At 44.4% G+C, this 16913-nt stretch overlaps 2 protein-coding genes across 3 annotated transcripts; both read right to left on the minus strand.

Annotated features, from left to right (window-relative positions):
- Window positions 1–3461: 3461 nt before the first annotated feature.
- On the minus strand, window positions 3462–5717 carry LOC121750197. The gene is made up of 7 exons (XM_042144682.1): window positions 5071–5717; window positions 4766–4984; window positions 4452–4538; window positions 4239–4385; window positions 3969–3995; window positions 3787–3882; window positions 3462–3717 (listed from the first exon to the last, which is right to left on the minus strand). Exons 1-7 carry the CDS (start codon window positions 5266–5268, stop codon window positions 3517–3519), a joined length of 975 nt encoding a protein of 324 aa, XP_042000616.1. The 5' UTR covers window positions 5269–5717; the 3' UTR covers window positions 3462–3516.
- Window positions 5718–5930: 213 nt separating this feature from the next.
- Window positions 5931–10636, minus strand: LOC121750196 (casein kinase 1-like protein 2). 2 transcript variants are annotated; one of them, XM_042144681.1, is made up of 14 exons: window positions 10299–10636; window positions 10185–10225; window positions 9325–9394; window positions 9077–9225; window positions 8856–8951; window positions 8684–8754; window positions 7859–7920; window positions 7696–7759; window positions 7536–7620; window positions 7330–7456; window positions 7157–7239; window positions 7022–7085; window positions 6797–6930; window positions 5931–6638 (listed from the first exon to the last, which is right to left on the minus strand). In XM_042144681.1, exons 1-14 carry the CDS (start codon window positions 10372–10374, stop codon window positions 6339–6341), a joined length of 1422 nt encoding a protein of 473 aa, XP_042000615.1. In that variant the 5' UTR covers window positions 10375–10636; the 3' UTR covers window positions 5931–6338. The 2 variants fall into 2 exon arrangements, with proteins under 2 accessions (XP_042000615.1, XP_042000614.1); XM_042144680.1 differs by having other exon boundaries at window positions 6797–6933; window positions 10299–10635.
- Between the last annotated feature and the right edge of the window lie 6277 nt (window positions 10637–16913).

Consider the following 16913-nt stretch of genomic DNA (forward strand, 5'->3'; position numbering starts at 1 on the left):
GACGCTCCACAACCCGCACGACCCGAGACGGGTTCTTTTTGTGCAGCGTCAAGAGTCAGCGCGGAAGGACGTCGAAAGAGCCTTCGGGGTCCTTCAAGCTCGATTCAACATTGTGAAGGCCCCGGCTCGGCTGTGGTACGTGAATAATATCGCCGACATCATGTTCACGTGTATTATATTACACAACATGATTATAGCCGACGAAGGGCCGAGGGCGGCTAGCTTCTACGATGAGGACGAAGCCGGAAGCTCAACATTGAGGTCTCCCCCACGCCGAGGCGAGCATACGACGGTTGGCCAGATGATCGAGACAAGACACACAATGCGCGATACTCGAATCCACAATCAACTACAAGAAGACCTAATCAACCACATGTGGGCGAAATTCGGCAACGAGTAGTGGTTTTTTTAATTTTTAGGATTTTAATTATGTAATTTTTAATTTTTAGGATTTTAATTATGTAATTTTTCATTTTTAGGATTTTAATTATGTAATGTTTAATTTTATTTGTCATTTGTAATATTTATTGTGGTTTTTAAATGAATTTTAATATTATGGAAATGTTATTGTTTAATTGAATTTTAAATTAATTGTGCTCGTCCTTGCGGAAGAGCACAGTTGTGGGTGTTGTGCTCTTGCCAGAGAGCAGACATAAATAGTGCCGCCCGGGCCCACAACCGTGCCGCTGGCAAGAGCACGGTTGTGGATGCTCTTAGGGAACAAAAATAGGCCTGCACCTCAAAAAAAGTTTTTTTTTCATTCCCCAACTGGAGTGAAAAAGAACTCACGCTCGTTTGCTAAGAGCATCCACTATATGCGGACGTTCCCAATAACCCCGCCCCCTTTTTTGTCCACAACCCCAATTTTTTTGTCCACAGCCCCAATTTTTTTATTTCCGCCACTATAGGCGGACACTTCCAATAGCCCCGAAATTTTATAACCAATTTTCATTTTAATTTTTTCGTTTAGTTTTAAAATCAGCTGAATTGAAATAATTATAAAACGAGGTAATTGGACCGAATATTCGTTGTATTGGCAAAGGTAAAATTATACAACGAACATTTAAAATAAAATACAAAAAAAACACCGCCACCGTCTAATCGGTGGCGAAGTCCGATTCCTCCTCTTCTTCTTCATCTCCCTCGTTGCCGCCGGCCGCCGCTGCCCCAGGACCCTCATCAGCCAAACGTAGACGGCGTTGGATCCGACGTATGAGGTCGGAGTATATATCCTTGATGAACGGGTCGGTTGCGGCCTTGTATTTGCTGCAGACTTCATGTATTTGTTGCATCAGCTGCACATGTACGTTATCCCTCAAGACCTCGCTGGAAATAGGGACCATTGGCGGCGGTATAGGCGCGGGTTGCGGGATACGCGATCCAGACGCTGCCGTCGATCGGCGGGAGGAAATTCCAACTTCTCTAGCGCGTCGGATAGAGGCATGTTGTCCCGGAGGGTGTGCGCGCCTAGAGTGTGTAGCGGAGGGCTCTTCGGCTTGCTCGTCGTTCAGGTCGAACGATTGCGAGCTGCTGCTGTAGTCTCCGGTAATGTTGTGTCTTGTCCGCTTCGGCGCAGGAGCCTACTCTTGCGCACAGATGGCCTTGAATTTCGGACAGTCCTCGAGAACTAGATACTCATCTCACATTGTGAACTTCGGCTAGCCCTACGTGTTGTATTGGCCCATCGAAAGTGCCTCCACGTCAGCTTCGCTGCGGCCACTCTCCACATGGAGCAGGTTGTTCTGGTATATGCCCGCGAACCGCTTGGTGGCCGGCAGAATCCTAGACCACTTTTTGCAAAGCTGTTCTGCGTCACGCGGTCTGGCGCTGCGAGGTTTGAACTCGTTGTAGGCCAACATGATGCGCTTCCAAAAGCTCACCTCGGTCTGATCGGTGCCCACTATAGGGTCGGATGTGGGGGCATCTCACGCCCTCGCCACAACAATGGACTCCGCTTTGGTGTAGTGGACACCCCGTCTGTTTCTGGGTTCCACTGAGCCGCTGCCCGAACCGCCACCACCGGAGCTAACGCCGCTGCCCGATCCGCCGGCGTCGCTGACATTGCCCGAGTCGCCACCGCCACTGTGACGACCGCCACCTCTTCCGCCGCCGCCACTGCCACTGCCCGAGCCAGCCCCATCGGACCCCCCAAGTCTCGTCGCAACAGGCGTATCCGGTACGCCGGAACTGAGCAGACCCATCATCATCTCCAGTGCGTCTTGATCTGCGTCATTGAAAGGAGAGCTGCTGGATTGGAAAGGGGTCTCCGGACGCGGATGGTTAAGGGCGTTGAGGTTGGGTCTGTAATCTCCAAACGCCGAGCGGCTCAGATTCCTCGTCAAAGGTTGGGGCGTGGGAGAAGACCTCCACGGCTGAGATGGTGGAGGAGTTGGACTCGATGCCCACGGCGGGGGAGATTGACTCCAACACCATGGCTGGGACGGAGAGCCGCCATATCCCGACGGCTGAGAAGGATAGCCGCCATATCCCGACTGCTGAGAATAGCCGCCATATTCTGACGGCTGGAAAGGATTGCAGCCATATCCCGATTCGTGCGAGCCGGGTGATTCGTCGTCTCTACCGTGCATTTTTAGAGAGTGAAAGTGTAGATTGTGAATGAAGGGAGAGTGTGTGAAAATGGTGTAAATGGATGGTGGAGAAGTGGTATTTATATGGTTAATTTTCGAGAAAAAAAATTCGAAGGGGGCTCTAGGCGCGCCGACCGCCGCCCCACTATAGACCGTCGCGCCTATAGGCGCGGCTATGGGCGACCGCCGCGTCCTCGCCCCAAAAACGCCGATCGTCCGTCCACCCCCTTTTTTTCGTCCGCCCCGGGGCGGACGTCCCTCTCACTATAAGGCGCCCCGCCGTCGCCCCCTCCGGGGCTAAAGGCGCGCCTATGCTATAGTGGATGCTCTAAGCGTGTAAGTCCAAAAATCTGCCAAAAGAGGTCTTAAAAGACACTTCATCCATAACATAAGCTATCTTTTAATTTTCCCAAAAAAAAGGGTAAAAGTGTCCTTTCAATCAACTACCATGCCACTTTTAGGTAGCATAGATTAAAAAAAATTAATTAGATTGAGTATTTTTTTAGTCAAGTTATTTGTCCGCACAATAAGTCTTTATGGTTTCAAATATGAAAAAAGCTTATTGTTTCAAAGTAATTCAAAAAGCTTATTAAATATGTGTGTTAAGTTAATCAAATATATTGCAAAAATAAAAATAAATAAATGAAAATACTGTTGAGGGCCAATTTATAAAAAAAATTATAGCACAAATTTAATAGAGTTAAAATTGAGTTGGTCGTTAAATTTTACGGTTCTGTCACATTTGAGGCTAAAATGAACCGATTCATAATATTGAGCACCAAAAGCTTTCAACATAGAGTACTATTTTAGACCAACCATAAAAAACAATCGTATACTTGGAACCAAAAATTAAAATGGACTTTAGTCAAAAAATAAAACTACAAATATGTTGCATTAGTCATATTGTTCAAATAAATAGCAGTAATAGTCAGAGCTCTGCAATATCTATGGTTTTTTCAATCATGTCGACACACGAGCCAACAGATTTTCCCTCAGCCATGGCTTCTGCTAGCACTGCTCGAGTTCTTTCATGGCGACGGAGAAGCAAGATAGTGTTCAGAACAGCCCATCTCACTTGGGCATCGGCCTTCTTCTGAGTGAATCCGAGGCTCCCAAGTAGTCTGTCCAACTATCAACAACACAACCTTATATCTTTCTCAAAATAATTTTATCATGAAGAAGGCGAGAAGAAGAAAACCGTATTGATATCTGAGAGACCGCCTTCTGCTGCACCGAACTGCAGATACTCTGTTGCCACACCAGCTAGCGCTATACATGAGAATGTGTTGAGCGTCTGCAAATGACCATCAAAATCAATCGTTTTCCATACGCCGTCAAAGGAAGGACTATACTATTATAAGTGTGGTGTCTGAGCTATACACTGGCGGATACTTTTCCGGTGTTCACCTGAATCAGAAGAACTATTCAAATCAAACGCAATAAAGAAGAATATGTTTATATATTGAAATTTTACTCTAGCTTCACTTTCTGAGCATCACTGAAAGAGCTATGTCAAAAACAATTAGTAGGAGTATATGATAAGACAACCAATAATCTTCTACATTTCATAAAAGTAGTATTCCTAATTTATTTTTACAGCCCTTGTGATGATAGAGGCAGACATATTTGAGTTAATTAAAATAAACTCACTTCCTCAAGAAACTCCAAGTCTACAAAAGCAGTGCCTGCTTGAACATTAAGGGATCCTTCCTTCTTGAGAGCTTCCAAGCTGGTGAGAGTGTAGCCCTTTGGCAGGATCCCAAGCAAATACGCAATCAAGAAATGGCCCGCCTCATGCTAAATCATACCAAGATTTCAGTGCAACGAAATGGAATGGAGCGTATCAACATAGATGAACCTTACTTGAACAACCCTATTATGATACTTTTGGCTGAAAGAATGGCCGAGCGAATCCAGAATCAAGAAACTGAACCCGCGGTTGAAAGAAACCTATGAATGATCACTTCAGAGAACATAGTGACGTAAAGAAAACAGCAAGTAATAGTGTATAATAAGCTCTTTTATAACAAAGAGAAAGGAAATGATGTATGCAACCATAGAGATAGAGCAATGCCAGTGCAATATAGTATGAATAAACACATTTGTTATACTACAATTCAAGATTGTGTAAGAGTGATCCTAACAAAACATCAATGAACTTATCCGAAAGGGCATACCGCGTCCAGAGTCCAGAGGAAGAGCAATCCAAGAGAGATGAAAAAGATGTGTTGAGGGGTCAGGTCAAATAATTTCCACACTGCAGTTCCCCCCAAAAGGGCAGCAGCTTGAATGCTCCTCTCAATTGAGGTCAGCGTGGTGTCGACTGGGGATAAAAGAGATGCAGTTTCTATCCCGTTCAATCTCAGCTCATCTAGGGTATACAGCCTCTGTGGAATCTGCAAATATCCCCAATTTTGATTAACTATTCATGAATGAAGTTTCAATCGAGAATCTCGTTGTTTATGGAGAAGTAATTGATCACCTGACGGGCGGCGCCGAAGCAGCGAAGAGCGGCGGGGTTGGCCCTGACGAGATTGAGAGCAGCCCTCTCATCGCCTTTGCTCAATTCCTTGTCTACTTGCTCGAGCACTTGCCGCCTCTCTAGTCCACTCACTATTTTGCAGCAACGCCGTGAAATGTACAATCCTCCGCTGCCAAACATCACCACACCGCCACCCATTTCCCCCCAAATTATTCAACATATTACCTGAAGCTACTCCTTTTTTTGGGAAGAAATAGTAGTAATAGTTTCTTTTTTCCCCACCACTCACTGTGAGAGAGGATAATTGGCGCCAACGGTGTCGTTTATGTCCTCAACTTCCTCCGATATCTAGTTTTCAGTAAATGCATACCGGATTGAAGCGAAAATACAATAAAGACGTTGTATTTCCGATTGAGTCATAATCAAATGCAAACTCTATGCTTACATAATAAAAACTATAAATTATGATCTGGATAGTTAAAAATGTCAATAAATAACAAAATAACGTCTATAGAAAACGTCAACAATATAGTGTATGTTACATTAAAATGTTTACGCTACGTTGAAGAGTTTGTATAATATATAAAATACCCTCTCTAGTAGTGTGCAATTTTTACAACCCGATCCTAAGTTGAAAATTTTCTAGTTTGTCTTGCACGGAGTACATTCTTTTGACACCATAAATATTAAATTTAACATTGAACAATATACCAGAATTCCCTTTAAAATTATGATTTTTAAGACCAATATTATCTAATAATTTAAAGCCAACAAATTCAATAGATACAAGCAGAAAAGAGCACTCAAACTTGCAATTATTCAAATACTAGTACTACTATATGTAAGGATACAGAGATGCGTAAGCAGTAAAAGCAAGTTGAGCCAATATTTTTTTTAGAAATGGTTACAATAAAAATTGCAGTCACTGAAATTGGTAATAACTTTGTAACGACCACTGGCCAATTTTACACACAAGACCAGCCGCAGACCTGACTGAAGAAGAGAAGGGCACATGGAAAAAATAGACCCAGACTACAACTCCCAACTCCAATAAACGCAACCTACAACCTACAACCCACTCAATCACCAACAACTCATCTCCTGAGTTTCAATTCACATCTCTACCAGTGACAGTGAGTTGAGTTGAGTTGAGTTGAGTTGAGTTGAGTTGAGTTGAGTTGAGTTGGGTTTACCAGCAAACTTCAATTCCCTCAGCTCAAATCACACATTTTTTTGATGATTTACAGGCATGTGCTTACCGTTGCTTTTCAGTGAAACCTCTCATCATCATCAAAATGCAAACCCTCGATTCCCTTTATTGTAGAGTCATAATTCTTAATGCTAGAACTATTCACCCCAGAGGAAGTATGCTTCGCTTTGGAGGATCCACCATGCGGAAAGCTTCTTTGCCCACTTGATGTTTTGTTTGCAGTAGCTGGACTAGCCTCAGGAGTCCGAGAGCGAGTAGGATCAGAATCATTTCCCAAAGTAAAAGTTTCACGACTTCCAGAAACAGTACCACATCTCAGTGTTCCACTAGACCTTCCGAAGAAGGTGGAGTTTGACAGCTGCAAAATTCAATGAGCTAAGAAGCAATACTATAACGCAATAAATTCAAGATTGCATTTATAGTATGATTCTGGGTTATTATGATGTATCTTTTTCTAATTTCATCCACTAATCCAAGCACCTTATCAAATCCCAACAAAAACAATTATTAGCTTACCACAGCATCCTTGCTTGCTGTATCATTTGCAGCTGGACTCTTCTCTCTGGATATTCTAGAATTTATAATCTGCCCAGATCTTCTTCCTGCAGGATCTCCTGAAGAAAGGCCAACCAGTGTTCCTGCTTCATCACCTGCTGTGAGGTCAAACAAGGACAGATCTCAAATGCCAGATCAACAGAACCCACACAATGTGAGTCAAAAGTACAAATGTGCACGACATACCAGGCAGCCGTTCACCACTGGGGATTGCAGGAGGCAGAGCTGAGCTTGTCCCAGCTCCTGAGACCTGAAAGAAGCAAAGAAATCCATAAATTTAGATATTATGCTTCAAAAGCTTAAAAGGTTGTAGACACTTACAAGAGGCCGTGAAGGAGGAGCAGCCATTTGAGACTGCTGATACTTCAAGATGGTCCAATCAAAAACATAGTCAAACTGGAAGCCTGCAGGGAAGACATTTGAGGAAACAGTTAACGAATTGTGCCATAGAATTGTATTTGCTAAAGCAGGAAAACTGGAAGAAATATCCAGACCTTCGCGGATGAAGAGGTCACGGAATATTCTTTTAAGATAAGCATAATCTGGTTTGTCTTCAAAGCGCAGTGAACGGCAATAATGAAAATATGATGCAAACTCAGTTGGGTGTCCCCTGCACAAAGCCTGGAAGGAATGTAAATCAGCATTTATACATACACCTAAAGCAAGCATATCCAGCGACAAAATTCCATGATAAACTTACCTCAAACGAGGTTGAGACCTTTTTCTCACTTATTTTCTCATATTTCTGTTTCTTAGTTCCTGCTTTTAGTCCCTGCCAAGGAAGACTGTACAGTGGACATGTCAATCGGCAATTCTAAGTAGTAATAAATAGAAACAATAGTATATGATTAACTGTCTACCTTCCTCTTAAGAAGTACATCAGCACAAATCCAAGAGATTCCAAATCATCTCTCCTGCTTTGTTCTATGGTCAATACCAATAGCATCTCAATAAAGCAGTGATTTCACCTGACATCAATCTAGTAATCAAGTTTTGATATCATGGCAAGATAAAGAAATATACCTATACCAAGGTGAGTATTCACACTGGCATATCGTGCAGTCCCAGTCAAGTTTTTGTTCTCCCTGCAGTGGTTGCAATAGATTAAAGTTGACAAGTTCAATGAAAAATAAGTGTCTTTAAAAATTGGAGTTCAAAGACACAAGAAAAGATTTGCTCCAGGCTCCAGCATATTCCTCAGTGCTTACTTCAGATGAAAACAGTCTAGTCTATAAGCAAAAGTGATATGGAGCATACACTTATCACTTCACAACTTAACAATTCAGTCTACAAGTGAAAGCAAGATGGGACTTGAATTTATACTGCAGACTGGATCGATGAAAGATCATATCTTACAGATAAAAACAAAAAGACATTCAGTATATCAGAATTTAATAAATATTGCTATATAGCTAATGTTTATTATTAAAGCCAATAAATATCAACAAGGCTGAGTCTTGTTCCTAACTCTTACACTGATATTAACATGCTTAATCTTTAGAAATACAAAGAGTTAAAACTTATGGCCTCCCAACTCCACCAGGGCTAATAGCTGAAAAACAAAATGAACCATGCACAAAGGTATCTCAATTACTAGTTTGCAAACTTTTAATTTCTTTATCAAAGCTATGAACATAAATTCATTTAAGACAACAGGTTTATACGCCCAAGATCTTATACATGACTCATTTTTTTGGAAAAATAAAAGCTTTTATACATGACTGATGATTGCACAACTTGAAACCAAACAATCAAACTCAATGCACATAGCTATATGAGCAATTGAGCAAGAATCATAAAAATCTCCCATATGTTGAACTTCTGCTGCAATACTGATGCTCGTCTTACCTGTAAGGAATATGTTGATGAGTAGAACTGTCTCTATATTTCTTTGCCAAACCAAAATCAATGACGTAGACCTAATAATAATGATAGCAGAGACAAAATTTGTTCAGCAAACAAAATCCACTAGTATTACAGAAAGAAAAAAAAACAGTATTGGTAATGGTAATATAAGGACCTGATTGGCACGCCGTCCCAAACCCATGAGGAAATTATCCGGCTTGATATCCCGATGTAAAAATGATTTTGAGTGGACAAACTCAACACGATTAATCTGAGAGAACAATTAGGCAAACCTTATAGCTAGAGATATACATGCAAAACTGATGATAAGAAAAACAATTCTTTAGTGGCAATGGCATTACAAAAGAGATAAAGCTAAAATAGGAAAACAATGACCATTTGATCAGCGAGCATGAGAACTGTCTTCAAAGAGAGTTTCCTGCTGCAAAAATTGAAAAGATCTTCCAGACTGGGCCCAAGCAAGTCCATAACCAGAACATTGTAGTCTCCTTCTACGCCAAACCATCTTACATTTGGTATACCAGCTGCAGGGTTGTGGCTAAAGTTAGAGTACGTGACATAATTGATATAAAAAGTTGGTCAGTAAGCAAACAACAAAGTGAATGTGCTGCTTGAAGAATTACTTCCGCCTTGTAAAATTCTGTACAACTTCGACTCATAGAGCAATTGAGGATGTTTTGTCTTCACATTTTCCTGAAAACACCAAACGTGGCATCAAAAATTATAATAGCCAAGAAGATTTCATCAATACTAGCGTGCTTCTGCTGAATTTGCAAGCTTAACATTCTCAGCGCACACAATAATTTCTTGAATATGGTGCTACTTGTTTATATTACGTTTCTTAATAACTGAACAAGAGCAAGTAGGCAAAGGTTTGTAGTGGCAATGGTTTCCGTCTTTCTGTAACCACAAGGTACGTTAAATCAAGGTTGGAGGTGATTTAACAGGAAATTGAAAGAAATACTTCTCTTTTGCTCAATTAAATGATAGAAATGTGCTTTCCCAGTAGTGGTTTTACAAGCACCATCAAATTCAATACAGGGTAAATAAGAAACATTCACAGCCAAGTAAAGCTGTGGTGAAGAAAATATGTTCCGTTAAGTTTTGTGCGATGTTACAAAATCAGGAAAGGCTAGACACAACAAGCCTCGCAATCGTGAAACAAGCAATTAATTCCGAGAATTAAGGAACGAGAAAACTAAAGCTGAAGGATATTGTAGCCACCTCCCATATAGATTGAGGTTATATCTTCATGTTGCATCAAAATGAACAAAGCAACAGTCAAAGCAATCAAAACTCAAAAAATGCGACTAGATTAATCCAATAAGAGCATGCAAGTCAAACAAGTCAAGTTCAACCTTACAGCAAAAGAACACAAACACAAGCAAATAGTGAAAAATCCAAGATAGAAGCAATATTCATAACTGTAAAGGGATGCGATTGTAAACATATTAAAACAAATTAGAAAAACAGCAGAACTTACTAGCTTAATTGCCACTTCATCATTAGTCTGAATATTTGTCCCTGTACACACCGGAGGTGAATTAGTAACCCAGAAAACCAAAGACCAGAAATTCAACTAAAAAAAGAAACCCACCAAGATAGATCTCTCCAAAAGATCCACTGCCAATCTTCCGACCCAATCGATACTTATTTCCAACTCGCGGCTCCATCAACAAAAATCCTCGGATTTCTGGATGAAAATTCTCCACTCCGCACGTCAAATTCGGCGGCAATCAAACCCTACATATGGATCTCGGCTGCTGCATAATTTCAGTTGGATCTAACAAGAGAAGCGATTTGAACGAGATTAACTCCCACTTCCAGCAGCAGCGGCACTAGGGTTAGTAGTTAGAGAAAGGGGAGGGGAAGATAGAAGAAAGGGGAAAAACTTCTTCAAAACATGTGTAAACGTATATATTACTGTGTGCGTGTTTTTTCCAGTGTTGAAGATGTTCGCTTTTTTTGATCATTGGTGTGGACACGCGCCTGGCTGGGGCGTGGGATTCTGATTCTCGTTAGAAGAAGACGAACGGAATATGGGTTGGAGTTGAGTTCGGTGTTTGCGTGCGAGGGACCCCCTTGGTCACGTGAATCACGTGGAGCCTTTTCCATCCAACCTGATCTCCGGTGGTTCTGGACATGCAATAGCTCTTCCATAGCCTTGTCACTGCCACATCATCAGCACTAAAATCCTCCTGCCACATCATCTGGACATGCAACTAGACATGCAATAGCCCAGCCACATCACTCAATTATGAAAAACAAACAATTAACAATCACACAAAATACGAAATTAAATATACGACCACTACCACCGGCATTACTCATTTCTCATTGTTAATCTTGTACAAAAATTAAGATAGAGATAGTACTCGTTAAAACAAGTGGTGCGAATGAAAATGACGTCCAAAGCGCGTAGTGTTTCGAAAAATTAAAAAAAAAAAATCTGACACTGATCCGGGGCCTACAATGGCGCCGTGCGGATCGGCGTGAGAATCGGCTTCAGCCCACGAATCGGCGTGGGCACGCCGATTTCGCCGACGCCGGTTGCAATGGTTCGGCGTCAGCACCGGTGTCCGCGAAAAATCGGTGTGCCGGTGCCGACGCCACCATTGGAGATGCTCTCACGTTTTTCGAATTTTTACTGCTGTTGTGTAGACGGACAATTACTATTCCTTTAGGGGGTATTCGGTTAACAAGATTAAATCTCATGATTAAATATGTATCATGTTTGGTTCATAAGATTGAACCATTCAACTTAATCCTAGATGGATAGTCTCATGATAATTAATCATAGTCTCCCCCTCCAACTAAAATAATCTCACAACTTAATCCTAGATGGATAGTCTCATGATATTAGTCATGGCAACCGAAGGTCACCTTATTAAACCCAATTAAAATCTTTTTGATTTAAATAATGGGGTATTATATTTGTAATGGTATTTTTAATGGCCGTCTGGTTCATCAGATGTCTCATAACTTCTGCCGCCCAGAATTTATCTCCGATTTCTCCTTAGACCATCCACAATAGGCGCCCAGCGACCGCCCAGCCGAGCGCCGGCGCTGGGTGGTTCGCTGGGCGGTCTATTGCAGCCGCCCAGCGGCTGAGTGGAGAGAGAAACCGCGCAGCGCTGGGCGGTTATGTGGCGCTGGGCGGTCGGCTGGGCGGTCCGTTCGGCGCTATTGCAGCGCCCGGATCGCCCAGCGTACCGCCTAGCGCGAAAATTAATTTTTTTTTCGAAACACTATATATACGCGCTTTGCTCGTCATTTTCATTCGTACCACTTGTTTTAACGAGTACTATCTCTATCTTAATTTCTGTTCAAGATCAACAACGGGAAATGGATCTCAACAACGAGCCTAGTTCCGGGAGTAGCGGGTCACAAACTCCGACGATCCCTGTGGGAAGTGGATGGGGTCAGGTGCCCGGGTACTACAACATGTACCCGTGGCAGCAGATGATGCCCGGGGCCCCAATGGGGGGGGAGTCCGCCGGGGGGGTTTCCGCCGATACCGGGGTGGGTACCCGGAATGCAGATGATGCCCGGGGGAGCACCGGCTACACAGTGGACTCCGGGGGTCGTACCGGCGACACAGTGGACTCCGGGGGTCGTACCGGCTACACAGGGGACTCCGGGGGTCGTACCGGCTACACAGGGGACTCCTGGGGGGTCCCCGGCGACGGCGGGGGATGTCTATCGCCCCAGTTTTGATTTTTCGACTGGGTCTTCGCACACATCGACTCAAACACCCTTGGGGTTTGATAGTTTCTCCTTAGATGAGTTGGGGTTTGATACTCTCGGAGCTCCGGAGACTCTAGTTCAAGGGGGGGCAGTGCCGGGGAGTGGCGCCCCAAAGAAGAAGGGCAAGAAGAAGGTCGGCGAGTCGTCGCAGCCGGGTGAGGAGGAGGTACGGAGGAGGTGGACGGACGATGAGAACGTCGCGCTCAGCAAGGCATGGGTGAGTGTTTGCGATGATCCTCTCGTTTCGAACGAGCAAAGGATCGTCAACATGTGGGGGAAGATAGCAGCAGCCTACCAGAGATTTTGCCCGGAGGGGAGGCCCCGCAACGGGGAGGATTGCTGGAAGGGCTGGAACCGAATCAGGGTGGCGGTCTCCCGATTTTCGGGTTTGTACACCAACGCACTCCGCATGATGAGCAGTGGCCAAACGGAGGATGACTGCAGGAGAATAGCGGAGAAAGCCTTCCCACTGAAGGGTTTATACAAGGACTTCACCTACTGGAACTGCTATCTTGTACTGAGCGAGACCGAGAAGTTCCGAGTAGGTGTCGACTCTGGCTGGCCGAAGAAGCAACGACTGAACTACACCGGCGATTACAGCGGCAGCAGCGGAGGTTCCCACGACCTCCCCGAGACGACGCAGGAGTTCCCCACGCCGCGTTCGGTCGGTGGCCGACCTCGCCCGATTGGGCGCAAGCGCGCTCAGCAGGCGGCGAGAGGGAACGCCGGGGCTTCCCAGGAGGTCCAGTCGGCATCCCCCCTTGGCCAATCCACCCAGGAGCTCAAATTCTTCGCTCGCGCCCAAACGCGCGCTCAGTTGATCAAGACGATGGCCGAATGGCGGGTGGCGACGGATCCCGTGGAGAAGAGCGTGCTTCAAACCTTGCTCATGAGCCTGCAGGACGAGTTGGAGGCTATACGGAGGGAGACCGGTGGCGGCGGCAGCGGCGTAGACGGCGGAGGCGACGGCGATGGTGGCGGCGGCGATGGTGGCGACGGAGGCGACGACGACGGAGACGAGGAGTGAATTGTCACTCTTTTTTATTAATGTATTTTTTTAAAAATTAATGTATTTTTTTTAAATTATTGTACTTTTTTAAATTTTAATAGTATTATTAAACTTTTCCCGTATATGTCTCGTAAATTAAATTCCGTATATTGTGTGATTGTTAATTATGTCATTTTATATAATTGTTATTAGTGATGTGGCTATTGATGTGGTTGGGCTATTTATGATGTGGCTAGGCTATGGTTGGGCTATTTATGATGTGGCAGGAGGATTTTTAGTGCTGATGATGTGGCAGTGGCTAGGTTATGGCTGGGCTATTGCTGGGCTATTCTTAGTGTGGATGACCTTATCAACGTTATTTTCAGCCACCGGAATCTCTTACGGAGTACGTCCGTAACAGATTACCATTAAAGAAATACATTTCTTTTAAGTTAGAAAATTTCTATCATTTCCTTTTAACAAAAAGAAATGTTAATACCATTAAAAAAGTCGAGATAATATTCTTGAAGTTACTCATAACAACATTTAATTTTATTCAATTGGACGTGTAGTAGGATAGATTTAGAAAAGAATAGTGGAGTATTTAATATTTGAATAAAAAGACCAAATTAATAAAAATCTATTAAAATAAATAATAAATTAATTTCAATTATTTTATCACTTTGCGTATCATTCAAATTATTGCTCGAATCGGTCGTTTTCACTTGTAAAGACATCTTGATCAAATTTATGTTAGAATTTGAATAAAAAACATCACAAACGACTTAAAAGCATTGGGTAATCACTATTAATCTTATTAAAGTGTTTCATTAAACAAACTAAACAACAAAGCATAATGTGACGCTGATGTAGTGACACACACAGCGAGCGACTCCTACATCTAAAACGGAGAACATGAATCAATCGAAATACACCCAAAAAAGATGGATTCCGATGATATGAAAGTATGAGACTATATATTCGATGAGATCTTATCAAAGTTGATAGGTTACTTGTACTAATAGATGCATCCCCTTTTGGAGTGTCGCGGTTCTTGTGAGATGGGTACTCCCTTGAGAAATTGTTTTCCCTTGGAACGTGTGAGTGGGAACAAAACACGCTATAAAGACTTGTATTGGTATGTGGAGACAACCGTCAGCATGAGAGTCATATCATTACATAGAAGATATACACGTGTATTTAATTTACATGTATTTTACAGTCAATATGCACTATTAACAACTAGCCTTAACTCATTTATAGGGTTACTGAATGAATAATTCAGTTGGGTAGGTGCAACTTCTCACCATAAACTAGAAGACAGCTTGGTCGTAGGTTACAAAGTTGTTGTGTTTAGGCTATCCACAGTAGGAATAGCCCAGCAATAGCCCAGCCATAGTTTAGTCACTGCCACATCATCAGCACTAAAAATCCTCCTGCCACATCATAAATAGCCCAGCCATAGCCTAGTCACATCATAAATAGCCCAGCCACATCAATAGCCACATCACTAATAACAATTATAAAATGAAATAATTAACAATCACACAATATACGGAATTTAATTTACGAGACATATAAGGGAAACATTAATAATACTATTAAAAATTTAAAAAGTACAATAATTTAAAAATATTACAATAAATAAAAAAAAGTACAATAATTTTTTAAAAAGTACAATAATTCACTCCTCGTCGCCGTCGTCGTCTCCTCTGTCGCTGTCGCCACCATCGCCTCCGCCTCCGCCTCCGCCTCCGTCGCCGCCGCCTCTACTCCCGGCAGCTTCCCTCCGTGCCGCCTCCAAATCCTCTTGCATGCTCAGGAGCAATGTTTGAAGCAAACTCTTCTCCACGGGGTCCACCGCCGCCCGCCATTCGCCATCGCCTTGACCATCTGAGCGCGCGTTTGTTGACGCGCGAAGAATTTGAGATCCGCTGTGGATTGGCCAAGGGGGGATGCCGACTGGACCTCCTGTGAACTCCCACCGACCCCCATCGCCTCCCGTTGAGCCCGCTTGTGCCCAACCGGGCGAGTACGGCGAGCAAACGAACGAGGGGTCGGGACCTCCTGGGTCGTCTCAGGGAGGTCGTGGGAACCACCGCTACTGCCGCTGAAATCACCGGAATAGTTCATCCGTTGCTTCTTCGGCTATCCAGAGTCGACACCTACTCGGAACTTCTCGGAGTCGTTCAGCACAAGATAGCAGTTCCAGTAGGTAAAGTCCTTGTACACCCCCTTCAGGGGGGAGGCTTTCTCCGCTATCCTCCTGCAGTCGTCCTCAGTTTGCCCACTGCTCATCATGCGGAGGGCGTTGGTGTACAAGCCCGAAAATCGGGAGACCGCAACCCTGATTCGGTCCCACGCCTTCCGGCAATCCTCCCCATTGCGTGGCCTCCCCTCCGGGCAAAACCTCTGGTAGGCTGCTGCTATCTTGCCCCACAAGTTGACGATCCTCTGGTTGTTCGAAATGAGAGGGTCGTCGCAAACACTCACCCACGCATTGGACAGCGCGACGTTCTCCGCGTCCGTCCACCTCCTTCGTACCGCGTTGTCGTCCTCACCCGGCTGCGAGGACTCGCCGACCCTTTTCCCCTTGCCTTTCTTCTTTGGGGCGCCCCGACCCCGCCCTGACCCCCCCGTTTGAACGGGAGCATCCGGAATACCGGAAAGATCTATCCCCAAGTCATCGAAGGAGAAAGTGTCAAACTGGGCCGGAGGCGCAGCCTCCGTTGGCGTCGATGTGTGCGACGAACCAGTCGAAAAATCAACACTGGGGCGATAGACGTCCCCCGGCGTCCCCTGCGTCGCCGGTACCCCCCCGGGCATCATCTGCATTCCCGGTGCCCACCCCGGCATCTGGACACTGGGTGCCCACCCCGACATCGCCGGAAACGCCCCCGGCGGACTCCCCCCCCGCTGGTATCCCGGGCATCATCTGCTGCCACAGGTCATGTTGTAGTATGGTGCATCGGACTCGGGTGCATCTGACTCCATCCACCTCCCACGGGGATTGGGGGAGTTTGAGATCCGCTACTCCCTGAAGTAGGCTCGTTGTTGAGATCCATTTACCGTTGTTGATCTTGTACAGAAATTTAGATAGAGAGAGTACTCGTTAATACAAGTGGTGCGAATGAAAATGACATGCAAGTCGCGTATATATAGTGTTTCGGAATAAATAAAAATAAAAATAAAAATTCACGCTAGGCGGTGCGCTAGGCGATCCGGACGCTGCAATAGCGCCTAGCGGATCGCCTAGCGCACCGCCTAGCGCCGTGGAACCACCGAGCGCTAGGCGGTATTTTATCGCGAAATCCGCTAGGCAGTTGCAATAGATCGCCTAGCGCACCGCCTAGCGCCGGCGCTATTGTGGATGCTCTTATGCAATCCCCAGACCACAAGCTGTTCGAAATCATAGTGAATAAAAATTAAACAGAGAATCTGAAGTAGCAAGTTAGGCAACATTTTGTTACCCACGTT

Source organism: Salvia splendens, chromosome 10 (genome assembly GCF_004379255.2).
Source record: "Salvia splendens isolate huo1 chromosome 10, SspV2, whole genome shotgun sequence".
NCBI classification, from domain to species: domain Eukaryota; kingdom Viridiplantae; phylum Streptophyta; class Magnoliopsida; order Lamiales; family Lamiaceae; genus Salvia; species Salvia splendens.